The 27,950-nt window shown below is 28.3% G+C and overlaps 4 protein-coding genes across 4 annotated transcripts; 2 read left to right on the top strand and 2 right to left on the bottom strand.

Moving 5' to 3' along the window:
- Positions 1-2,387: 2,387 nt before the first annotated feature.
- Positions 2,388-7,935, bottom strand: OCT59_003029 (uncharacterized protein; the record flags this gene model as incomplete). The annotated part of the gene is made up of 5 exons (XM_025309144.2): positions 2,388-2,576; positions 2,670-4,976; positions 5,070-5,449; positions 5,523-7,766; positions 7,842-7,935. The coding sequence occupies 5 exons, from the start codon at positions 7,933-7,935 to the stop codon at positions 2,388-2,390; spliced, it is 5,214 nt and encodes a 1,737-aa protein (XP_025182894.2).
- Positions 7,936-9,986: 2,051 nt separating this feature from the next.
- OCT59_003028 (uncharacterized protein) lies at positions 9,987-10,217 on the top strand (the record flags this gene model as incomplete). Its single annotated transcript, XM_066145346.1, has 1 exon — positions 9,987-10,217. One exon carries the CDS (start codon positions 9,987-9,989, stop codon positions 10,215-10,217), a length of 231 nt encoding a protein of 76 aa, XP_065996076.1.
- Positions 10,218-11,810: 1,593 nt separating this feature from the next.
- Positions 11,811-12,035, top strand: OCT59_003027 (uncharacterized protein; the record flags this gene model as incomplete). The annotated part of the gene is made up of 1 exon (XM_066145345.1): positions 11,811-12,035. One exon carries the CDS (start codon positions 11,811-11,813, stop codon positions 12,033-12,035), a length of 225 nt encoding a protein of 74 aa, XP_065996075.1.
- Positions 12,036-15,605: 3,570 nt separating this feature from the next.
- On the bottom strand, positions 15,606-21,432 carry OCT59_003026 (uncharacterized protein; the record flags this gene model as incomplete). The annotated part of the gene is made up of 5 exons (XM_025325089.2): positions 15,606-16,065; positions 16,149-18,479; positions 18,581-18,960; positions 19,024-21,240; positions 21,351-21,432. The coding sequence occupies 5 exons, from the start codon at positions 21,430-21,432 to the stop codon at positions 15,886-15,888; spliced, it is 5,190 nt and encodes a 1,729-aa protein (XP_025182893.1). The 3' UTR covers positions 15,606-15,885.
- Positions 21,433-27,950: the final 6,518 nt, after the last annotated feature.

Here is a 27,950-nt window from a genome sequence, read left to right as displayed (position 1 = left end):
GAAATGTATTGTCTATAGAGTTATTACATTTTACAAAAATACTGGTGAGATAAAACCACCTCCACGTCCTGGACCACAGCCTAAACTAACTGAAAGAGATACACGTCACCTTGTTCGTTTGGTAAAAAAGGATAGAAAGTCTTCCCTAAATGTTTTAACTAATAAATTTTGTTGAATCAACATCTACCAATGTATGGTTCTCGTACTATATAACGTTATCTATACAAAGAAGGATTTTGTGGCCGAGTTGGTAAGAGAAAACCCTTTGTAAATGAAAGGAACCGTAAGATACGTTTGGAGTGAACAAAAGAACGACTTGACTGGAAAGAAGAATGGAATTTTATTATATGGAGCGACAAGTCACGGTTTGAAGTGTTTAGAGGAGATGGCCGTGATTATGTTTGAAGGAAACCCAAAGAAAAATATAATGTTGATTGCTTAGTTCCAACTTTTAAATCAGGCCGTAAGGGTGTCATGGTTTGGGGATGTTTCAGTTCATTGATGACCTCTAGTTCAAGTTCATGGTAGAGAGAACGCAAATGATTATATTAATGTCTTAGATAACCACTTATTACCTTATTTAGAAGGGTTGGACAATCAAAATAATTATATATTCCAAGATGATAACTCTCAAATTCATCGTGTGAATCTTTTACCCATATTTTTTATTTTGTTTCTTTAAATTCTTTATTTTTTTTCTTTTTTTTTCCAAGATCAACTTTGCGTTGGATTTCAGATAATAATATCTGGCGCAAAGTCCAATCGATTTCATCTCTCTTCTATAGTTCGCCTTTCATAAATATAAATTTATTATCTCAATTCATAATCAATTTAATATTTTTTTATTCTTTTCATCTCTCTTCTATAGTTCGTCTTTTTATAAATATAAATTTATTATCTCAATTCATAATCAATTTAAATTTTTTTTTTATTCTTTTCATCTCTCTTCTATAGTTTGTCTTTTTATAAATATTAGTTTGATTTTTTTTTTGGAAATATTTGGGATGAATTAGAGCGTCTTCGTCCCTTTACCAAAAAACGAGGTTGAATTATTCAATTTGTCGGAGGAGGAGTGTTTAAGTTAGATGAATCAATCTATCAATCTATTAAAATCTGGAGCAGACGTGTCTAAGCTGTAGTTAAAGCCAAAGGGAATCCTACCCGATATTAATAGATGTAAATAAAAGTTTATTGATATGATTTTTCAATAAAAAAATTTGAACATAAATTAACATGTAAGTTGTTGAGAAATTTCAAATCAAAACTCATAAAAAAACTGATTATTACAATGCTCGTCAGGGGAGTGTATTTGACGAAAATATTACACGGAAGTCCGTATCCGATAATTTAAGTCGAACAAGGTCCGTTAACAAATCCAAACGGTAATCCCAGGATGTTTTATCCGGACAATTATAAATGAATCCGGAAATTAAATAGGAATCCTCAAATTAAGATCGGATTGCTTGGTTGCAAAGGATCTTTAATTGTATTGATTTATTTTGCGCTTATATAATACAAAAAATGGGGATACAAATAATATTTAAATATAGATTGTCCAATGTTATATATATCATTAAATTTCTTTCTTTAAAAAGGGGCATAAAAAATATTTCAAAAAACAATATATTTCAATTAGATTTATATCGGTCAAATGTGATCACATCAAGATTACGCGGGTAATTTGCATGATGATGGCCATCAGTATTATGTACACCGATGAATTTTTTTGACCGGTATAAAAAAGAATAAAATCCATCGGTGTATACGTCATAACAATGAGATAAGTCTGTTATTCCATGGGTATCTAATAAATTCACAAGTATTTACTATGTATAATGAGTATAATTTTGTAGCGAAAGAAAATACTGTTGCTTTAGTATTGAATCAAAATACTATTCATGAAAATGCTTATTAAAAGGTTTATTAATGTTCGCCTGATATTTAAAATAAATTTATGAAAAATGATGGGATTGGGAGAAGACGATAAAAAAATTATTACAGTCGCGATAATCATAATTTATTGCAGAAATCTCTTGACAACTTTACCTGCTGATGCATATTTGTTATTGTTTATTACATCATGTTATTAAATTTATAAAACACACTATTAGATGTGAAAATTCGAAGGGACATGTTTATATTGTCAACCGTATTAATAACGGCTGCTCCAAAATTTTCACGTCCAACTTTGGTTAGTCGCTCAGACCTCGTTATTCGGTTACTGTATTATTGTTCTATTAATATTTTATTTTATTTATTTTTTTTTTATACATCTTATTTTACATACAAAAACTTTAAAGTTCATAAAATGATTTAATTTAAATAATTAAATAATTTATAAGCCATAAAAAGACTACTCTAATAATATAATAACGCTGATTCTAAATTTATTTTCTTTTCCAAGATTTTGAATATTTTTCATCGAACCGATTTAGAACCCTCTCAAATCCTTCAAGAACAAGTTTTTCCTCCTCAACCAAATTTTTTTCTAATTCTGATTTTTTACTTATCTCTTGGATTCTAATCCTTAAAGAACTAACTAACGTCAAAAGAATCAAACGAAAATCATATAAATCCTAAAAAATAAAAAAGTTAATATTAAAGTTAATATTTCATGGATTATAAAAAATAACAAATAAATTATTTTAAAACAGAATTACAATACATACCTGTAAAACTTCACCGAATCTTAATCCATTTGCTTCAACAAGAGCTCTTTCTTGGCCGTGAGAGAAAAAATCATATATATATGCATTAATATTTTCATCTGTTTTAATAAAAGGTATACTATGAAGATCCAAAAATATTTCACTATGAGTGTGATTTGTTAAATCTTCTAAATCAACAAAAACATCACCTAAAGAACTACACATAGCAATAAAAGGTGATCGAGCAACAAATGAAATCGCCATTGATTCAAGTTTAGAAATTAATGGATCTTCCTTTAATAAAGCTTGATCCATAGACTTAAAAGGAATTTCGGTTAATGTTAAAGGTAAGATATTATCGGGACCCAACTTAGAATTATTATTTCTCGCGTATGTTATGACATAATCGGTATATATATTCAAAACTCGTTCATTGTGACTCTTTAAAATATAATTAACATCTTCCGGTAAAGGAGGTAAGATGACTTTTGAAGGATATTTCGAATGTGTATTTAAGTTTCTGGAAATTTTACGCAATCTAACTCTATTAAATAGGTAAGAAAGAATCAAAACCAATTCATCCATTACTTCTTGTGAAGAGTTTGTTCTCAACTTCGAACAAATTTTGTGAAACACTCCATGTTTAAATAAATTAGAAAATGCGAAATTACTCGGTTCAACATAATATAAATGTGAGACCATGGCAGATAAATTGATTACATTGCCATTTTGATCTAAAAGATTTTCGCGCATCAAATACTCAATAGAAAATCTCAAATGATGCTTAATTTGTTCAGATAAATATTCCTTACCAAGACAGAAAAAAGATTTACCAAATAATCCTTTAATAATATCTTTGGCATAATTATAATCATTCACATTCTGATTCTTACATTGGTTAAGAAGATTAAAAGAACGTAAAACAAGGGTTGTTGTTAATGGAAAATGCCCTGAAAGACTTGGCAACTCGGACATAAGAAGTCTTTTTATCTTTGTAAGAGTAATACCAAAAAATATTACATGACCTATAGGGTCAAATCCTCTTCTTCCTGACCTTCCAGACATTTGTCTATATTGTAAAGCAGTAAGAAAATTTGAATCTCCAACAAATACCACCGTTCTGCATGGCATATTTATACCAAGAGCTAAAGAACCAGTTGCAATTACAACTCGTAAATGACGACGTCTGAAGAGAATTTCAACGGCGCTTAAATATTTCTTGGAAAGACCAGAGTGATGTACGCCAATACCTCTTTCTAATGCCATCAATAATTTAGAATTATTTCCCATTTTTTGACGTGCTGATTCTATTATTTTTTCAAACTCCTCTGAAGTAACTTGGTCTTTTCGATTTATAAAAGTGAAATCAGGATCATGTCCTTCTATTTCCGAATAATATTCACACTGAGTAGTATTTCCTTTAGTCTTTAAGTCTCGTTTTCTCTTTGTTTCCTTCCCATGATTTTCTTTTTGACATGTTGCATCTTTCTTTTTATTCTGATATTCCGGATTATTGGCTCTTTTCTTCTCCTCTCCTAATTCTAATTGTTTCAAAATTTGCAATGCAAGTTCAACGCATCCTTCTCTGTTAAAATGAAATAAAATAGCCGGAAGTTTATCTTGTGCTGATAACTCGTATAACAATGGCATAATTCCCACCTCAGGAAATTTATCTCCATAAACATCTAATCCATCAGTAGCTGTTGATTCTAGTTCTATAAATCTATTTTTAACTTCAGTTCCTAATTCTTCGATAGTTGATTTTATTATTTTATTTGTAGGATCATCTTTTGCATAATTTATAAAAACTTTTTTAAGTTCTTGTTCGTATCTATCAGCATCATCTTTGACAATATAACCGATGTCTCTGAAATAAATATCAGGATCTAACTTATCAAATCCATCAGGTGAATTATTGCCCATATGTTTTTTCATTACATTCCAAAGTTGAACACATTGAGATGGAACAAGGGTCATGTCGCTAGGTAAACCATGTTCTTTTAATGTGTTCATTGATAAAGAAAATAATGGATTGACGAGAATTATGTTATTACTTTGTTGTTGTTGTTCTCTTGAATTCACTGTTGTCTTAGAAGGCAAAGTTAATGGAAATCTTGGCAAATACACGTATGGTTGTAAATCTGAAAACCTTTTTGTTGATTTGATGAGTCTCATTGGAGGCCCATGAATTTCTTTAGATTTAGCTATCCACTTATGAAATGTTTCTGGATTCCCAATGGTAGCTGAAAGGGCTAAAATTGGAGAAGACTTGCTTAATAGCAATAAACGATCATAATGTTCTTCCCCATCTAATCCAATCATATGAACCTTTTGAAGGAGATAAATAAATTTAGTTAATTTTGACGTAAAAAAGAAACAATAAATAAATAAAATCGGCGGTCAAATATTGTGAATAATTACCTCATCAAAAATGATTCTTTTTATATTTCGAGCCCACGAAATACGTTGCGGAGATAAGACTAATATTTCAAGTATTTGTGGGACCGTTACAAGAATTTGACATTTCTCATGATTTTCGCGATATTCTCGAGTATATATACCCCAGGTTGTTTTGTTGCCGTGTTTATAATTTTTCTTAAAACGACCATAAATCTCAGCTGTTACTTGATTAACCAAAGCTTTAGTAGGAGCAACATATACTAAAATTCCATCATCACTTTCCCGAAGAACTTTTTCCATCGCATAAAATGAAATGAAAGTTTTTCCCGATGAAGTTGGACAACAAATTAATGCAGATTCGTTTTTATCAATTACATCTAAAACCTCAACTTGCCAATCATCTAATAAAAAATTACATATTGTTAAAATTTCTTATATCAATTTTTTTTTTATTTTAAAAAAAAAAGAAATTACCTGGCTTGAATGGAACTCGCGGATCATCCATCGAATTTGTATTTCGATCCATTAAATGACCCGCGTATAACATTTGAAATCTAGCGTCAGACATTTCAATAGATAAATCGATCGAATCTTCAGGTAAATTAAAATCAAACGATGGGAGATTTTCATTATTTTCATTGTTTTCATTTGAAACTTTAACATTTCTTTCCAAATTGTTTTTACAGTTGGTAAATTTAAGTCGATTTAAAACTTCAATTAAATTTTCCTTTCGCTTGTCATCCAAATAATTTGGAATATTTTGTACTATATAAAATACTTGATGCAATATTTCTACAGGAATTATCCAGTCATTTTTCACGTTAAATGTTTTACAATGTTCGGCCCAAAGTTCCATCAAGAATTCCAATTTCTTGAATTGACCTCTAAACATAATAAATGGATGTGTGATTTTGTCTTTTTTTTCAAGTTTGTTATCCAAAAGATTAATTTTTTCTTTTATATTTTTAACTTTTAAAATTTCTTCCAATGCCTTATCAAGACATTTTTCAGAAAGTTCCAAGGAATTTTGTAGCCTTCCTTTTTCAATTTTCTTTTTTGCCTTTATTGCACAAGTAGATATTTTTTTAACTCCTGATGATTTTCCAATTGTTTTTGCCACTATTATGTTTTGTGTATAGTATCCTTGTGTTCCATTTAATGAAGCCGCACATCTTTCTAAGTGTCTCGCATATTTCTGAGATCTTTTTCTCTCAAAAGAATTCTTACTTTTATTGAAATGGGAATGGGAATCTGATCTATTTGTAACAATGATTGGGTTTGTAGAATGCCAATGTGTGACATCCTCATATTGAACGTTCCCAATTAATTCATATTGACATTTATCAATTTTTACATTTGAATCTTCGGGAATCTTCAAATTCATATCTTCAAAATATTCTTCAAAAAACTCATGTTTAAATGAAAGAAGTGTTGTCTCTCGGTTATCGACCGATGAACTTGAATTAATTTCTATATTTTCAATTTGGAAATTTTCTTTAAAAATTTCAATATAATCGATATCTAAAGAATTAAGCCCATTTTTTTCACAAAATCGGCTTAAAAGATTCCAACACGCATCAAATTGTTGTTTAATTTCATTAGGAAGATCATTAAAATTTAGTACTTCTTCATATCGACATTGGATTAAGGACGCAAAAAGTCGTGTATCTATAAAATCATAAAGATTATTTCTCTTTATACTTTGAGTTGCCTGAAGAAAAATTTCACTCCTATAAACTTTAGCACTATAAGCATAAAAATTTTGAAGGAAAGCTTCAATCGTATTTCCATTGCTAACCGGTTGTGCAGCTCTTAGTTTTAAAGGAAGATAATCCAAAAGAATAACATGAAGTAAAAATATTTTCGCTAAATATTGAAAATCTCGGTTTTCATTATTATTGCACAAAACTCCCGTCAAAGATAATAAAATGAGCGCGATCCTTTTCCCACCAATTGACCATACGTATGAACATTCTTGAGAGGTTAATAAATCTTTGTTCAATGTTGTTAATTTGAAATTTTCAACAGGACCTTTAAACCAATTTGATTTTTCATCGTATACTTCAAGTGCTTTCATAATTAAAATTTTAATAACACTCGACTTCTCTTGAGCTTCGTTGTTTGAATTAGTACCTCTTTCAAATACATAAGCATGTGCACGTGAATCTCTAAACTCCATTCCAGGTAAAAGTGCGACAGGCTTATCTCTGTCGTGAAGAGAAAAGAACATAAATGCTCGTAACACGATAGTCAATTTTAAAGAGTTTTTTGTTGCAATTTTAGAAATTGATTTATCAATTTCTTCATCATTATAATTGTCCTTTTCTGCTTTAATTTCTAAATGCTCTGTTGAGCCATCACCAGTTAAAATAAATGACGGTTGCATGTTGTCTAAATAATTCTTCCATTCTTCAGTCCACCAATCTTTAAATTCAATGACCGAAATGTCTGTATTAGATTTTAAGTGATCAATAATAATTTCTCTTGCAATTCGTAATTTTGGTCGATTATTCCATATAGATTTATGGACATCAAAAAAAGCGATATGAAAAACGCATTCACGTTCTTTGAATTTTTTAAGAAGATTTTCGATCGAATAAGTTAAAGCCAAAAATTGACCTCCACTAATAGTTTGACCAAAATTAAGTAAGTCGGTTTTAGGATCATATATGAACTTAAAAATTAAACTATCACCCTCTATTACGAACAATTCTCTACCTATAATTATGAATATAAAATTTTTAGCATAAATCATAAATCATAATTATAATTATAAATTTATATTATATTTACCTCCAAAATCACCGACAAGATCAATATATTTATAACGGCACTTGTTGCACCATTCACTTAACCAATGTTCGTTTTTATTATCTTCTTCGTTCATGTTTAGTAATTTTTATTTTTCTTATTTTTTTTTTCGCTAAGGATTTTTTTTTCCAGCTCAAGGATCTTTTTATTCGCTAGAAAAAAAAAATTAGATTTTTTTCTGAATTTTTTTGTAAACGACGAAAATAAAACAATAGCATAATTCGAGTGTTTAAATAGAAACGGTAAAATAAGCATATTTCCATATCGATAAACAATTAGCATACACACCTTTGCTTTTTATTTTTGCCTTTTATAATTTCTTTCAAATTGTTTCTTTTTATAATACCTTCCTTATTTGACTTCTATGATTTCATTTTACGATTTCCTTATGAAGTTATCAATGACAATTGACCGCAGTAGGAGCCGGCAGAATGCATAATAAAAATTTGGCGATTAATTACTCTATTTGAAAAACATGAATATGATATCAACTTTTTTTAATTTTTAGAAATTCGGGCTAAGGTCTTAAAAAAGCAATAATTTTTATATATGCATACATGCTCTATTGTCTTATTGTCCGGCCGGTGATGTCTAAAAATGTCGAAAACCATGTCTAAAAATGACAAATCATTCAAAATTATCGGGTTCATTCTGTCTTCAATATTCCACATTATTGAGCTCAATGTATGCTATTCATATTCTCGACATATCTCGACATATCTTAATTTAAATATAATGATATAAAAATCCAAATATTTTTAAGCTGTATATGACATATTATTCATTAATAAATTTTTATAAAAAAAAAAGTCATCGAAGGCTTTTAAAAATCCTCCAAATACTTTTGTAAGTATCATATTTAAGTTCTTCAAAATACTGATAAAAAAAGGATGTTCGGAAATTATGTTGGAAACGTGGTTTTAAGAATTCAGACGCAGCAGAAAATTCTTAACACAATAACAATAAGATTATTATTGCACGAAAAAGGTTATGATTTGCTGATATGACGTACAACGGAAAGGAATGAATATTCCGACTAAAATAAATATAAAATTGATCGACACAAAGGACAAAGTTTAGGCATAAAAAAAGGTCTGAGCTCGAAAATTGTACGATAACAAATAGTATAATTTATTTTAATTCGTATTAATAAATACATACATATACCACATATATAATTTTTTGTACAATTAGTTAGTTATTTATTATTTTATGTATATTGTATGATCCTCTCATAGTCCTTTTGCATATAGTACGCGTTATTGAACTATGAAGGACTGTAATACAAAAACATTTAAATAAACCCTTTAAAGTTAATTCAAAAGTTTACCCCTAAATATTATAAAATTAAATTTTTTTGTTTGTTACATTCTTAATTGAACTTAAAATAAATTAACGGTATCCAAATTCGTAAAAAAAGAATTGAGACACATGATTGGCTTTTTTTCCCATTCAAGTAAGATTATACAAATTATAAAGTAAAAGTAAAATTTCATTATAATTACCAAATTTAATTTTTGTTAGTATAATTAATAAGAATTAAACCTCATGATTAATATAATAACCATAAAAGTTCATTAAGTTCTACTAGTAGACTTCTAGCTAAATTAATCCTACATACAATGAAATGTTCTTTGTATTTTGCTATATTATTTTTTTTTGTTTACATATCTGAAAAAAGAAATTATTTATTGAAGATTGCTATTTTTAAACAAAACTAAAGCATTTAATAGTTAGATCTTAAAGTTCTTTGTTAGATTTGTAACATTAATGAAGAAAGTCGCACGAATCTTTTGAACCATTATGATTATTTCGTGTAAAAAACCGATTACAATTGATTTTATTGGTGCAATTAATTAGAATCTTTTCGCGAAAATTATTAAAGAATTTTACTTACAATAATAATAAAAAGGCTAATATGATTGATTACTAAGTGATTTATAATTTTTATAAAAAGCTAAAAAAAATTCTTTTTTTTTTGTGAAAGAAGTTAAATAGTATCAAACTTACTCATATTAAACGTTTTTTAAGAATCGAGTTATAAGCTCATATCATCGATTTCCTTGCTAAGATAAAAAACTTAATATAACAAAATTCATCATATTCATCTATTCATCTATTCATCAAATGTCGTCTATACGAAGAACACGCAGAACATCAAGATTTTTAAGTAATGTAACACAAAACCGTGTTTCAAGAATTCGCCTGAAGAGCAATGCTCATACCATTGACCGAATCGCTAGGATTACTACACGACAAATTTCAAATAATCCTCTAGAAAATAATTTCTATAATGGAACGAACTTTGATGAAAACAAAAGTTTCGAATATTTGATTTTACCCATTGGACATCATTGATTAATATTGCAAAATTTACTTGTCAAGTTCGCTTAAAACAATCAGTCAATGATCCAAATTGCAAAGAATTTAATGAATATCCATCTTTTATTTCTCTTTATAATTGCATTTCATATAATATATTTGATATAACCTATTGATAGAACATATTAGTGATATTAGAACCTATATTTAATAACAAAATTTTTTGACAACATATTTATTTATAAGCAACTGAAAATGTTAGCCAGAGACATCTGATCTCTTTTATTGGTTTTTAATATGATTTTTATCTTAATTTTTGGGGTACGTACTGGGTACGTGATATGTGATGCTGCATACTAGCACTATAATTTTTGTTCACACTGGCCAAAATTACGGACATAGTAGTCGGTGTGTTACAAATTTTGATAATCAACCAATGAATATAGAATTAATTAAAGTACACGCAAACTTTTTTCCAGATTAATATCTGATGTGTTTAAAATATTTTTTTTTTTTTGTTTTAATTTTAAATTAACGTTTTCATTTATAAACATAGTGTTACTGTAATGATCCTACATGATATTCTTTGTTACGTAGTCTAATTTTCAAAAAAAATGAACATACAAAAAAAAAGATATTCTTCAATATCACAGATAACATAAATTTCTTTATTTATTGTGATCTAACTCAAATAATTTTTAATGAGGTAATATTACTGGTGACTTTTATTCAAATGGTTTATATTACAATAATTGGTGTACAATCTGTGAAATCTCGTAATAATAGATTGCGGTGACAAATTGTCTACAAATAGCAAATTTATGATATCATGGTACGACTTATGCAGTTTTTTTTTGACTTGATTTTGTTTGGTGAATATAAAAGAAAAAACAATAAATTTGTTTTCATATAACTATCTTTGTCAATTTCTTCATATATATTATATTTATTATATTCATAAATAAAAAAAAAATATCCCCCAAATAAGAAAACGCGTTCCTTATGGATAATGATTGTATAAAAATATACTAGTAGGTAAAGTGGCTAAATATGTACGATATTGTACAGAAACAAATGTGTTCTTATTGCTCTTATTAGCTGGTTATATGACTATATGCCCTGTTTAAAAAGCATATATTGCCATATAACATGTATCTTCATAATAATCCTAGTTTCTTAATTTACAGTTTTAAAATAATGTTTAATACTTAGTACGTTTTGTACGAAGCCCTTGGATCATCAAAAGAAAGTAAAGTCACATTTGATATTATATCTTCGTAAAAACATATAAACACTCAAATAATGAGATTTTGTTCCTTTGAAACTCTTCCTGTTTTGGATAGACTGATAAGGCTACTACGCAATCTTCATCAGATTCTTGATAAGCATCGGACGAATGATGATATTTTTTCCCCGACCACATTTAGCTCATTGACAAGTGACAACTAAATTCATATATATCAAAGAAAACTATAAGAACATTTAAAGCAATTGAAAAAGTCTTTAGTAATTTCAATTGTACGTGTATTTACACAACATACTTAAAGTAAAATTTTTTATAAATGTTTTAAAAAAATTCCTTGAATGGGACAATTTCAATTCCTCATCAAAAAAAAAATTTTTATTCAAATGTCATCAAGAGATTGTGTTCAAACAACTAATAGTATGTCGGCAAATAATGCAAGTAATATAAGCAATGTTCGCTTAATCGATAATTCTGATACAATTGACCGAATTGCTCAACTAACTACACCCCAAATTACGAATAATTCTTTCGGAAATAATTTATTTAATGGAACAAGCTTTAACGATGACAATAGTTTCGTATCTCTAATTTTACCTGCTGGAGTTTAATTTTAAAAAAAGCTTTTGTCGTTTATTTCATAAGATTATTTATGGTTACTATTTATCAGTATTTTATTAGTAGTAAATATATGAACTTTTTTTTAAGATTATATTTAAGCTTAACAATTATCTTAACATATGTGTCTACATGGCATTCTCTCTTTCCCCGCATTTCTCGCATTTCTGATATTTTCTTAATTTTTGTCCTATTATCAACATGACTTCCTTTTCTATATTATCTTTCGTTACTATTTCTTATTTATTGATTATTTCAGTTTAAACACAAAGTTTTTCTCCTTTTTTATTTCTTTAACATAGAATAAATTACTAGACATAAATCAAATTATAAATAAATTGATTTGTATCCAGCAATTCACTCCTTCCAACGACCGCGTAGATAAATACAACTTATTCGTTCCTATTTTTGTAACAGTAATAATTTTGGTGTATTTTTTATCTAAATATAATAATGGTTCATCTTCTCTAAAAGACTCAGCTTCAATGATATTTTTTTTCTTTTTCGATGAATAACAATTAATGTAATGAGATTATACATTCCAATCCTAGCTACCATTTTATCACCACTTCTCCCTCGTTGTCCTTGTATTCATTATGTACATTTTTGTTTGATCGTATTTGTTATAACTAGACCCTATAAAAAATTTTTAGAAAATTGATATATACATATGTATATATGTATATATATATATATGTATATCACATATCGGAGTTGTTTTGGAATGAAAACTAGAGAAATGATCGATAATTTTTTATAGGGAGATCGGTCTTAATATATAAATGCAAAAGAGTATAATAATTCCATTTTTTTACAAGAAATATAATAGGGAAATTGGGAAATAAATCTCTTTTTTTTCAAAACTAAAAAACAAAAACTTTTGGGCGAATAAATACTTTTTTTTTTTCGTCGAATATTCATTAGTAGATCGATTAAAATATAATTGGTTTTTATTGGCTTTGTTTTAATTAGTATATTATTTAGTACTGAATATCATATTATTGTTAAAAGAATTTTCCGTACCGAGAGAATTTTGAAGATTTTACGGTTTATTATTTCCGGTTAAATTTTAATACATAATATACATATAGTATATTTTAAGTTGATCAACATGTAATAATCCCGGAGAAAATGATCATTTATCGGAGTTTTTCAGAAATTTTTTTTTTACCAAATGAGGTGGTATTACAAAGCTAGATAAGTAATAATGAAAAAAGGCGGATATTGTATCATCATTGCCAAGAAAATTATTAAGTAATCATCCAATGGTGTAAAAAGTCGCAATCATTCAAAAATTTCTATTTAGGTAAATGGAAATATGGAGATACTTGAAAGAAAGAATCTATCAATTTGATTCACATTATTAGATTTAGAAATCTTAGGAAACTTATAAATCCTTTCATAAAATTTTAAAGGAAATACTCTCATTCATCATATCAATATAAAATCACACCCGTTCATTTAATAGTAATTCCAAATGATAATTATAAATAACTAACTATATCACAGTATCAAATGTCATAAGTAATATTATAGAATATGCCAGAACTTTGGGCGTTTCAATTTAGCGTGTGCAGCTAACTATAAATATAAAAATTAAATCCCGTTTATTGATACGCAAATTTTGTATATACATCATGATCTTTTGTCATCTCAAGATAAAATAATAACAAAAGTTACACCGGCTAAAAAGCTAAAAAATGCACATGTACATGAGTGTGTACAAGGACTTCAACTCTTAATAACATCAAGATTAAAAAAAAAATTGAATATTGAAATAAATCCTATGATTTTCAAAGCTATTAGCAAAAAAATTTTGATCTCCATCACGTGAAGTGTAGTGTACGATCATTTATACTTTGTATATTTTGATGAACAGCAATTTTGTTGGTGCAACATAACTAACCGAAAATTACAATTCGTTATTAATTTTAAAGAATTGAAGTTAAATAAATTAGTAATCCCCGAATATCTTATTATTAATTACCCATGGTGGAATGAACTTCAGGCAGTACAATTCAAAAATAATGTTTATTATCTTAAATATCTTGAACGCCAAGAATGATTATCAATCGATGATTATAATGTTTGAAATTCGCTATTAAAGTGACTTCATCAAATCTGCCCACGTCTTTCACGCCTTTCTTCAATGAATGAAAAAAAGATTATTTACAAAGATAGAAAGCTTCATTCGGTCTGAAATAATAATGAAATCTAAAAGCGTTCTATGTAATTAATAGAAGGTAAAAGTTTTCAACAAATTTCATGAAGCTTTGCAGAAAATAAAGAGATATAACGGAAATATTCGAATAAAATGTTTACAAGTTATTATTCTTTATTATTCTTTTAAAGTTTTGTTACGATAAATAATAAAAACAAAATAAACTTTGGCATTGGTTCAACTGTTGTATTTGCAATAAACAATATGATTGGTGAGTGTAGCTCACTACATAGTCTGTATTTATTTAATAAACTTTATATTAACTGTTAACTTATTGACGAGTTGTACTAACATAAATCACCAAACAGTAAATGCCTGATATGCTAACAAACGCTTTATGGAGATTTCACAGCATGATTTTTAGATTTATTAAAATACTAAGCAAGTTGCTACTAGTATTATATGATAAAATTAACCATGTTCGCTTTTTTTTTATAATTCCACACTTTGATCGGCTCCCATAAGACTGAATAGAATGTTTTTAAACTTTGCTCTTTATTTCATTACTTTTTTCTAATAGTATACAATAAATTTGAAATTCCTGAATATTCGTACTTCCTCCAAAAATAAACATTTCCAAGAATTATAGCAATTTTGATCCACATAATGACGAGCTCAACTGGCATTACGTGCAAAAAAGGGTGCTTATCTTCGGGACTTAAATATTATTTATTTCATGGGTTGCAAATAATAGGGTTTTCCTTCCCAGGGTAATCCCCTGGAGCGTGAGATTTAATGGGATTAACTATTTTTAACTATTTTAAACTAAAATAAGAAAATTTCCGGCTATCTATATGAGATTGTCGTAATTTTCAAAAATTAGTATGAAGTGACACTTAGTGCGACAGATAATGGTGTAGTTAGCCGAAAAATAATTAGCCGCAACGTGATCCGGACCCGGCTCAGGCACAGATCGTTGCGGAATTCCAGGAGACTTTCTGAGGTTAAACCGGGTCCGGATGATCGGCAATCAGGAATTCGGCTCCGTTTTTCGGCTACTACACCATTATGTGCGGGATTACAGTATTAATTTTTTTAAAAACGTAAAATTTGTATTATTTGTAATATAAAATATTCATCAAAAAAAAGAGAAAAATTCTGCATGCATTACACAATTATATTTTTAAATCATTGTATATTTATATTACCAAGTATTTCCTACCTTGTGAAGATTTGAACGTTAAATCACGTGAAGATTAATGAGATATTTCCAGTAGAAATACATATCAGGGAGAGAGAGGAGCATAAAAGTGTGATCAAATTACATTAATTGAAATTGTTCAATAACATGGTTCGTAGTAAAATGGTAGATTCGAAAATTTTACATCGGGATGTCCCTGTTACTATTGAATCATTGACGCTGTATTACAAATTCACCTTCATAAACAACGACTCCACTAAATTTGCCTATGAAAGTTCTCGAATATATTAACATTTATACATAAAAAAAAATAATCCTATAAAAGCTACACTAATCTTAATATATACGATACTATAAATACTTGTCTTCTTGCTAAGAAAAAAAGAAATTTTTTTTCGTTATAATTAATAGGCTCACCATATTTATTCTATTTTGATATTACTCATAAGGTTTTTGTCAATACCACTTATAACCATGACATTTAGGCCCAAATACGGAAGAATTGTTCTTCAAAGCGTGTTCGAACCATTTCAAACCCTTCAAGAACACGGGTTTCTTTCACAAATAAGGTCTTATCTAATTCTAATTTACCTATTTCTTCAATCCTAGTTTTTAAAGAACTAACTATTGACAAAAGAATCAAATGAAAATCCTTTAAGACCTAAAAAAAGGTAAAAATTAAAAATTATTATATGATTATAAAAATATGTGAATTATTTTTTTACACGGGTTATTAATACGTACTTGCCAAACTTCACCGCGCCTTATTCCATTTGATTCAACAAGGGCAATTTCTTGACCGTGAGAGAAAAAATCACTTATACATGCATTTATATTTTCATCCGTTTTAATAAAAGGTATACTATGAAGATCCAAAAATATTTCACTATGAATATGACTAGTTAAATCTTCTAAATTCATAAAAATATCACCTAAAGAACTACATACAGCAATAAAAGGTGATCGAGCAACAAATGAAATCGCCATTGATTCAAGTTTAGAAATTAAAGGATCTTTCTTTAGCATAGACTTAGGAGGGATTTCGATTAATGATAGGGGTAAGGTATTATCAAGTCCCAACTTAGAATTATTGTTTCTCGCGAAAGTTACAACGTAATCAGTATAAATATTTAAAATACGTCCATTATGATTTTTTAAAATATCATTGACATCTTTCGGTAAAGGAGGTAAGATAACTTTAGAGGGATATTTTGGATTTCGACATTCACTTCCAGATATCTTGCGCAATTTAGCTCTTTTAAACAGATGGGAAAGAATTAAAATCAATTCATCCATTACTTTTTCTTTTACTTGTAAAGAGTCTGTTCTCAATTTTGAACAAATTTCGTGAAATACACCATGTTTAAATAAAACAGAAAATGCGAAATTACTTGGTTCTACATAATATAAGTGGGAGACCATAGCTGATAGATTAATCAAATTGCCATTTTGATCTAAAAGATTTTCGCGCATCAAGTATTCTATGGAAAATCTTAAGTGATGCTTAATTTGTTCAGATAAATATTCTTTACCAAGACAAAAAAAGGATTCACTGAATAACCCTTTGATAGCATTTTTGGCATAATTATAATCATCCACATTCTGATTCTTACATTGGTTAAGAAGATTAAAAGAACGTAAAACAAGAGTTGTCGTCAAAGGAAAATGTCCTGAAAGGCTTGGTAATCCTGACATAAGAAGTCTTATAATCTTCGTTAGGGGTATGCCAAAAAATATTACATGACCTATAGGGTCAAATCCTCTTCTTCCCGATCTTCCGGACATTTGTCTGTATTGTAAAGCAGTAAGAAAAATTGAATCTCCAACAAATACCACTGTTTTGCACGGCATATTTATACCAAGAGCTAAAGAACCAGTTGCAATTATAACTCGTAAATGACGACGTCTAAAGAGAATTTCAACCGCGCTTAAATATTTTTTAGGAAGACCAGAATGATGTACTCCGATACCTCTTTCCAGTGCTATCAATAATTTGGAATTTCCTCCCATTTTTCGACGTGCATGTTCTATTAATTTTTCAAATTCTTCTGAAGGGACTTGATATTTTCGATTTACGAAAGTAAAATCAGGATCATGTGCTTCCCAGTCAAAAATTGTCGGAATAGAGGTTTCTAGTTCTGGAGGAACTTCGCTTTGTGCGATATCTTCTTTAGTCTTTAAATCTCGTGTTCTCTTTAATTCTTTCTTACGAGCCTTTTCTTGAGATATTGCTTCTTTCTTTTTTGCTTGATATTCCGGATCACCAGCTCTCTTTGTGTCCTCTGCTAATTCTAATTGTTCCAAAATATGAAGTGCAAGTTCAACGCATCCTTTTCTATCAAAATGAAACAAAATAGCCGGAAGCTTATCCTGTGCTGAGAGTTCGCATAATAATGGTACAATTCCCTTTTTAAAAAACTCATCTCCGTAAACATCTAATCCATTGGCTGTTAATTCCAGTTCCGTAAATCCATCTTTAATATCAGTCCCTAGTTCTTCAATAGTTGATTTTACTATATTAATTGTAGAGTCATCCCTTGCATATTTCGTAAAAGCTTTCTTAAGTTCTTGTTCATATTTATCAGCATCATCTTTGACAATATAACCGATATCTTTAAAATATTCATCAGGGTCTAACTTATTAAATCCACTAGGCGGGTTATTACCCATATGTTTTTTCATTTCATCCCAAAGTTGAATACATTGAGATGGAACAAGTTTCATATCATCAGGTAATCCGTGTTCTTTTAAAATGATCATTGATAAAGAAAATATCGGATTAATGGGAACAATACTTTCTCTTTGCCGTTGCTCTTCTATTGGATTTACCGTTGTCTCAAGGAGTGAAGTCAGTGGAAATCTCGGCAAATATACGTATGGTTGTAAATCTGAAAATCTTTTTGTTGTTTTGATAAGTTTCATTGGAGGTCCATGAGCTTTTTTAGACTTAGCCATCCATTTGTGAAATATCTCTGGATTCCCAATGGTAGCTGAAAGGGCTAAAATCGGGAGAGATCTGCTTAATAATAGTAGATGATCATAATATTCACCTCCATCTAATCCAATCATATGGATCTTTTTAATAAAAATAAAATAGGTTAATTGTAGCGAAAAAAAAAATTAAATAAATTTTGCGAATAAGTATTCTTTTGACAAGTTTAACTAAATTACATTACCTCGTCAAAAATGATTCTTTTTATATTTCGAGCCCACGACGCACGTTGCGGAGATAAAACCAATATTTCAAGCATTTGTGGAATTGTTACAAGAATTTGGCATTTCTCATGATTTTCACGATATTCTCGAGTATATATGCCCCAGGTTGTTTTGTTGCCGTATTTATAATTTTTCTTAAACCGACCATAAATCTCAGCTGTTACTTGATTAACCAAAGCTTTAGTGGGAGCAACATATACTAAAATTCCATCATCACTTTCCCGAAGAACTTTTTCCATCGCGTAGAATGAAATGAAAGTTTTTCCCGATGAAGTTGGACAACAAATTAATGCAGATTCGTCTTTATCAATTAAATCTAAAACTTTAACTTGCCATTCATCTAATAAAATTACATATTGTTAAAATTATTTAATTCTTTTTTTTTTAAAAAAAAAAAAATTACCTGGCTTAAATGGAACTCGAGGATCATCCATCGAATTTGTATTTCGATCCATTAAATGACCCGCGTATAACATTTGAAATCTAACGTCGGACATTTCAATAGATAAATCGATCGAATCTTCAGGTAAATTAAAATCAAACGATAGGAGTTTCTTATCATTTACATTGGTTTCATTTGAAACTTTAACATTTTTTTTCAATTTTTTTTTACAGTTGGTAAATTTAAGTCGATTTAAAACTTCAATTAAGTTTTTTTTCCGCTTGTCATCCAAATATTTTGGAAAATTTTGTACTATATAGAACACTTGACGCAATATTTCAACAGGAATTATCCAGTCATTTTTCACTTTAGATGTTTTACAATGTTCGGCCCAAAGTTCCATCAAGAACTCCAATTTTTTGAATTGACCTCTAAATATAGTAAATGGATGTGTGATTTTGCCTTTTTTTTCAATTTTGTCATCTAAAAGAGTAATTTGTTTTTTTATATTTTTAATTTTTAAAATTTCTTTCAATGCACTATCAAGACATTTTTCAGACAGTTTCAATGATTCTTGCAACTTTTTTTCTTCATTTTCCTCAATTATCTTTATTGCACGAGCAGATTGTTTCTTAACTGATGATTTTCTACCTGATTTTTCCACTATTATATCTTGTGGATAATATCCTTGCGTGCCATTTAATGAAGCCGCATATCTTTCTAAAAACCTCACATATTTTTGATAACCTTCTCGTTTCAAAGAGGTTTTATGCTTATTGTAATAGAACTCTGATTTGTTTGTAGTTTCGATCGGTTTTGTAGAATGCCAATGTGTAATATCGTCATAATAAACATTTCCAATTAATCCATACTGACCCGCGTCAATTTTTACATTCGAATTTTCAGGAAGTTTTAAATGCATGTCTCCAAGGTACTCTTCAAAGAACTTATATTTGAAAGGAAGAAGGGTTGTTTCTGTATTATATTCTAAACGTGATTGTAGATCAATCTCAATTTTATCAATAGTATTCTTAAAATTTTTATCGTCGTCGTCGACATATAAAGAATTACACTCACATAATCGTTTTAAGAGATTCCAACAAGCATCAAATTGATGCTTAATCTCATCAGGAAGAACGTTGAAGTTTAGCACATCATCATATCGAAATTGAATTAAAGACACAAAAAGTCGTGTGTCTACCAGATCATAAAGATTATTATTCAAATCTTGAAAATTATTTGGAAGAATTCTATCAATATAAATTTGAGCACAATAGACAAAAAAACTTTGTAGGAATTGTTTAATCATACTTTCATCAAATTCACTATCTAATGGTGGAGAAACCCTTGATTTTAAAGGAAGATAGTCTAGGAAAATAACATGAAGCAAAAAGATTTTTGCTAGATATTGAAAATATGGTTTATCATTATTGTTACATAAAACTCCCATCAAAGACAATAAAACAATGGCAATCCTTTTCCCACCATTTGAACATATAAGTGTATATTCTTGAGAAGTCATCAAATATTTGCTCGATGTTGTTAATTTAAAATTTTTGTACCAATTAGATTTTTCATCGTAAGCTTCAAGCGCTTTTATTGTCAAATATATAATGTTCTCTAATTTGTTTTGAGTTTCAAGATTAACGTTACCACCTCTTTCAAGTACAAAAGCGTACGCGCGTGAATCTTTAAACTCCATTCCGGGCAACAATGCGACAGGCATATCCATATGAAGAGAAAAGTATATAAATGCTCGTAATACGATAGTTAATTTTAATGATTTTTTTGTTGCAATACCAGAAATTGAAGATACATCGATTTCTTTATCTTTATAATTATCTTTTTCTTTAATTTCTAAATTTTCTGTTGAGCCATCACCAGTTAAAATAAATAATGGTTGCATGTTGTCTAAATGATTCTTCCATTCTTCAGTCCACCAATTCTTAAATTTAAAGACCGGAATTTTAGTATTAGATTTTAAATGTTCAATAATAATCTCCCTGGCAATTCGTAATTTTGGTCGGTTATTCCATAAAGATTTATGAACATCGAAGAAAGCGATGTGAAAAACACACTCACGTTCTTTGAGTTTATTAAGAAAATTTTCGACCAAAAAAGTAAGAGCCAGATATTGACCTCCACTAATAGTTAGTCCAAAGTCAAGAAAGTCAGTTTCAGGATCATATAGAAATTTGAAAAGTAAGCTATCCCCATCTATTACGAATAATTCGCTACCTATGATTGATTTCAATATATTAATATTTAAAATATAATATTAATGTATTTTAAAGATAATATAAAAGCTTAAATCAAAACAAATAAATAAATAAATAAGAATATATTACCTCCAAAATCACCGACAAGGTCAATATATTTATTGCGGCATTTTCTATACCATTCGCTTAACCAACGTTTCTCTTCATTCATAATTTAACTGTTATTAATAGAACTTAAATTTTCCCACGATAATAATATAAAAAAAATCATACAAAAAATAAAATAGTTTTATTCATAATTTTACAAATAACTATGAAATAAACAAATAATATAAAATAATAACAATAAAAGGAAAGAAGAAGTCCTAAAAAACAATAAAACAAAAATGTCAGCTTATGTAATTACCATACCATAAACAATATTCCATGTTTCACAAATTTCATCCAATGAGAGCTGTGCATTGAATCTAGTGCTTTACCACTTGACTTGACCAATTTTTCATGGTAAGTTAACCCTCTAATACAATATAAACGAAAATTTAATATAAAAATCCCCATTAACGGAAGACATTACTATATACATATATGTGCATGTGTGCCAAAGATATTTAAAAAAAAAAATGTCCCGGTCAATTTCGGATGTTTACAATTCGGGTGTCTCTGAACCTAAGCCATGCCACAAACTATTCAAAGCCAATAAATATGTGATCGACACACTTTTATCGCATTGGATTAATTAATAATTACTTCTTTTTTTTAGTTTTTTATGTTAATATAAAAATTGAACGTGCTATTGCACATTAAATGAGATTACATTAATAGAATGTGTTTTTTCTCTTTCTTTTTTTTTTGTATTCAACGTGTCAGTCAGGGAATTCAGTTGGTTGTCGATTACTGCGTAGGTCTTTCTTTTATTTTCTTTTTTGCAAATTTTGGGTCATTTGTTAAAATCTTGATGGTTATATTGTATTTTAAAATATAAATAAATAGTATGATTCCTAGTTAAAGCATTATCGATAATGTTTAATCAATATTGTCAACTGAGCCCATTTGTTAATAATGTAAACAATATTTACGCGTTTATAAACAAAGTAGAAAAAGCAACATATACTAGTCGCTAACACAAAAAAAAAAATTATGTATAAATCACGATTTAAAGATGTAATACCGTTGTCAAAGAACAATTGAATAGCGAGTGTCCAAATGACTCAAAAGACTGGTCACGTGTTCATATGGCCTCAAATGACTCATTCGAAGGTCATTCAGGGGTCATTTCAAAATGTCCATATGACCCAATATACTACAGTACATCCCCGGAAATACTGTTCCTCACACGATACCAGATAATTGTAAATAGATTACAGCCGTCGGTACAAATCCAATAATATTAATAGTTAAGAATGACAAATAAAATAAAAATTGAGAAAATAATGTAATTGTATCAAAAAAAAAATACGATTAAAACTTCTTTAGTACCCGGATATTAATCAATTTTCACAAAATTCGACTTTAAAAAGTACCGGGATACTACCTGTGATATTTGTTTATGACCTACCAGAGATAGTCCAGCGCTTCAGCTCCGGACAAACTAGTACTATTCAGGAGTTCATGAACAGACATACTATTTGAAATCCATTAATAATGTTTCCAAATAAAAAAATTACCATATTTAGACCTTTTCTCCTATTATAAATGATTAAGTGTCTTTCAATAATAATATTTTAACTTTTGCGAAAAAAAAAAAAAATACCGAACGTAAACACTTTTCAGTTGGTTAATATGTTGAAATATGATTTATTACAAAAATTTAGATTATAAATTGTTTAGTGTTTACATCATTGATTTCAAATTATATGCTTAACTACTATCTTAAAATTGTGGAATAAATCTTAAAAATCAAATAAATATAATCATAATGTGTCGATATCCTACTACTGTAACGAAAAAAAAAAATATTCCTATAATTATTTAAGGCTAAATGTTTCTTCTCTTTATAATAAAAAAAAACGAGTATATATATTGTATTTCAATTCATGTTGAAATAGCAATATCAAGGTAAAGTCGAAATTATTATTATCATAATCATGAAATCTTTTTTCGTTAAAGAAATCATTTTTGAATGAATTTTTTACGTTAGTTATTCGAACGATTCGGTCGGTAGTACGAGAATTTACGAAATGCGGTATTATTTACATGATCGCAACGTTCCGCATGTTGTTCTTTGCGGAACTCATTATAACGAAAGTTTCCTTCTATTTTGATAATTTCTTATTCCTGAAATAGAGGAATAATCAAATTATACCGTTTGACGGGTTTTTTTCGAGGCTTTATTTATAATAAATTTCAATATTCACTAAAAATGTTCGTGTTACCAACCATTTTATATAAAATATAGAAAGTCTTATTTAAAATGTAAAAAGCTTTTTTGTCCATAAACAAGTCCTATAAATGATTCCGGAAAAACATTTAGAGGTTAAATTACAAATTCTGAAACAATTAGAGCTCTTTTAATTCAAATTATGTAATATGCTATATTTAAATAGCATAATTAGGATAAATTTCATAAATAAGCAGAAGAGATTTATCTGTTACTCATACTAAACATAAATTTGACCCAAAGCTTCATGCTGAAGTTTAGTTACAATAATTACTAACCAATCGAATTACGCGCACAGTCACGCTAAAAATTTGTATCAGTTATTTCAAAGGATATTAATTATTAAGAATAAATGCATACTTTTAAATAATGTTATCGTATAATCTACTTAGTCTGTGTAATCTGACATTTATCCCGCAAGTAAGATCAAATTTTGTATTTTTATAAAATTTTATTGGATGAAGTTCGAAATTACATAATCACTTACTAATATCGAGATCGACATTCAACGCTGTTTATAAATCGATTTGTACTAATATATCTGAGCAGGTTACATATATTGATCGAAGTTGACAAATTGGAATATTGAACGTTTTGCATATGTTGCTTATAAGTTCTCAGCAGAGAATTTTAAATTCTCCCTGTTAATCAATTTCTTGATCTGATCGGTATACCCACATCCAATGAGTTAAATCAATCCTAAATTTCAAATTTTATGAAAAATTTTGACCATTAATAATTGTATCATGATTACTTTTTCTTTGTTTAATTATTTAATTTTATATTAATATAATTTTAAAGAAACAATTATGTCTTTGATTTTCTTGGATTTTTATGTGAAATATAATAGAGATCATAATTTTCACGTAAAAGAAATGTGATTATTAAATTATATTGTGACATGTATCTCACATAAAATGGAATATTATAATCAAAAAAAAATTTTTTTTTTGCAATGAAATTTCATAAATGAGTGAATAGGACTTAAATGATTATTTTTATTCTATAATTGCTATATACTAAATTAATAATAATTTAAAAACATGTCATATGACATTGCAACACTCAAAATCATATGTTAATAATTGAAGTAATTTCCGAAAAATAAACTAATTTAGGTAAATTAATTTTTTAAAAAGCCTATTACTTTTTTCAAGTGGGGCAAATGTTGATTTTAACTATATTTATTTCGATATACTAATATAAAAATGTGAAAATTTTATGCCGATCATATTTTAGCCTCTTTTTTTTTGAAAATCGCTTTAAGAGCCTTAACTATCGATACTATTGAGAAGTCTTCGGAAAGTTTATTTTATTATTATCGAATGTGAATTACTTGGAAAAAAAAGGTGTTACATGAAAAAGACAATTATTCGGATTATTTCTCGGGATTAGAATAGAAGCGCCAATCTTATTAGTATAAATATTTTATGACACTGGCTATCAATAGATAGTAATTTTGCAAAATTTATAACCGTTATTTTACTATCATTATCAAATATCATATCATCAGATGGCATAATGCAACAATTACGAAAGTTTAACCGATATTAATAGTCAAGATGCCTTTTCATCATATGCTCCCAATTAAATATCATAGGTCGTAAATAATTATTCTTTTTATCTTCACTTGAAAAGGATTTTATTGATTCTAGTCGTTATACTTTACTTATGTTGCTTACTGATTTCAGTTTGCCTCTTTTCAATACTTTTTGGCCTTTCATTTGCTCATTTCATGAATTTCTTAAAAGAATTTCCTTTTTTCGCGTTATTATTGAAGTAAGTCTTATCTTTAAAATTAGTACTGCTCAAATAATATTATTATTAAATAAATAATCACTTGATATATTATCATAAAGACACAAATTGTATATTCTTATTATTCCATTAGCATTAACAACAGGATGTCCAGTGTTCAGATTACTGTATTTCCAGAAGGACGTGAAAGTATTCGATATCTGGTAAGAACAAATTCCGGAAATTTACTTTGAAATAAATAATTGCTTTATAGCATAAAAATACTTAATTTGAATCCCTTCCGCTTGTTTCTATTGTAAAATGTTGCACGATAATGCAAAGATAATTAGTAGTAACGTTAAAAATGTATCGACCAATAGTATATATATGCTTATGCTATCATAAACCATACCCAATTCTATAAAAGAATCAGAAAAATAATTTAATGATAAGTGTGAATTGAACAATTAGTAAATGAAATATTCTTTATCGAAGACAAATTAAATTCCTATCAAAAATATAATAACTTACGTTAGTAAAATGTATAATTTGTACGATTCGACCCTCCGTCGTCGGTCGTTCACATAGCCTCCAGAAAACGTAATTTTTTATTTTAAGGGATATTATTTAAATTTATATATATATATATATATATTATAAAGTCTGATCGATACTCGCCTCAGTGTCTCATTAAATAGTAATGAAATCAGAAGTTATTCATTATACAGTTGGCCCTCAATATAATGAAGTAGGTGTCCAGCCTTCGTTATGAGAAAATTCGTTAATGTTATTCGGTATAATGGGAGATTTTGGTATAATACAGTAAATATAGGAATTTCATGATCAACAATAGTTATTATTAATACTCTATCGTCTTATATGAGCAATTCATGTATAAAATGTGTCACAAAATATATTTTATAGTGGGAGACATCAATATGTTTCAAATTATAAAATTTAAAATTCACGTGATTGAATTAATATCGACTTTTTATTGGACAGGAATATATCATGTGATTAATACTTTGTAATTCTGGCTGAAATTATTAGAATTAAGATTTTTATTTTAAAGACTTTTTTTTGATATTGACTAGAATTAAGCTTATATTCCAGCCAAAATTATAATGACTGACCAGAATTATAGTATGTCTCAAATCTGAAAATTATATATAAAAGAATTTATAACTTTTGATTTAGATAACCAAACAGGTTAATCTCAACGTCATATTATAGCTTTAATCAGTATCTATTAAATTACGTTGAAATATTTTAAATACTATATGCACTCAACTTATTTGATGAATTGTTGGTAACGTGCTTCAATATTTACAATGACTATCATAGTCTAGATGATTGGATGGAAATTGTTTCGTATAACTATATGTCAGAGAAAAAAATTTTGCGATGTTATTTTTTAAAAAAAGGAGTGAAGAAAACAAAATTCAACTCCTCAAAGTAAATTTTTTGAGCAAAACAAATAACAATTTGTCATCTATTAGCCAGCAAACTTTATGTTTGAATATTCGTATTTTATACACAAATAGTAATATTATATATTAGAATATATTGTAAATAAAATTTTGTACTCTTTATAACTTTATTTATATTTTAAAAAGTCAGTTCCAAGAGTGTTCCAATATAAAAATTATGTCAACAGAGTTAATATAGTTGTGAAAATGTCATAGCTCCATGATAAAAAATAGCAATATTAGCAATATTATTATTCAATTATGATATAACTAAAAATATTATTTTTTTTAATAAAAATAAAATATGAAATATGAAAACATGAGTATTACGAAAGAGGGAAGGAAAAATGCATGCGGTAATCTGAAAAATAATCCACGATACAATCGATACATCAAAATAGGTTGTCCAATCTAGAGCTGCGACCCGTTACCCATTTACCCGGACACAATCCGGGTATACTCGAGTGTCTATGATGTATCCGGGTTATGGAATAGCAAACGGGTAAAAACGGGTAATACCCATTTTGTATCCGTTTTATGTTGACATATATATACCCGTCGGGTAATTGTCCCATAAATTTTGCCAGAATTGAGATGTTAACTCAGGCCAGAATTTTAATGCCGGCCAGAATTAATGTTTATAAATTACTTGGGTGATCGTCACTAATAAGTACGGTTACAAGTTTTAATATTTGAACGAGAAAGTTACCACAAAAAATAACTTTTGTCCCATTTTATTAATTCTGGCTAAAATTGTAATTTTCGGCTAGAATTAAATGTTTACCACTGGTGAGTTTTAGCAATGCTTATCGTAAAAGATTTCTTTATTTTGTTTATATATTTGATAATTTTCTTAATTTATAGATTTATTGAGAAAAAACCAGGTTTTTATCCGGTAATACCCGGGTATACTCGGGTCATATCTAACAAAAAAGATAAACGGGTATAAATGGGTAATACCCGTTTTGGAGTCGGGTAACACATTTTTTGATTTGAGTATGATCCGGATACAGAAATTCTGACGGGTCGCAGCTCTAGTCCAATCAAATTTGACCAGTCCCAAGATAAGCATCTGGATTCTGGACCGGTGGATCAGGTTAAGGATGGTCCATAAATAACATTTTATTTGGGCCAGCTGACATTCAC

Source organism: Rhizophagus irregularis, chromosome 11 (genome assembly GCF_026210795.1).
Source record: "Rhizophagus irregularis chromosome 11, complete sequence".
Classification (NCBI taxonomy): Eukaryota; Fungi; Glomeromycota; class Glomeromycetes; order Glomerales; family Glomeraceae; genus Rhizophagus; species Rhizophagus irregularis.
This window is presented reverse-complemented; position numbering and strand designations above follow the sequence as displayed.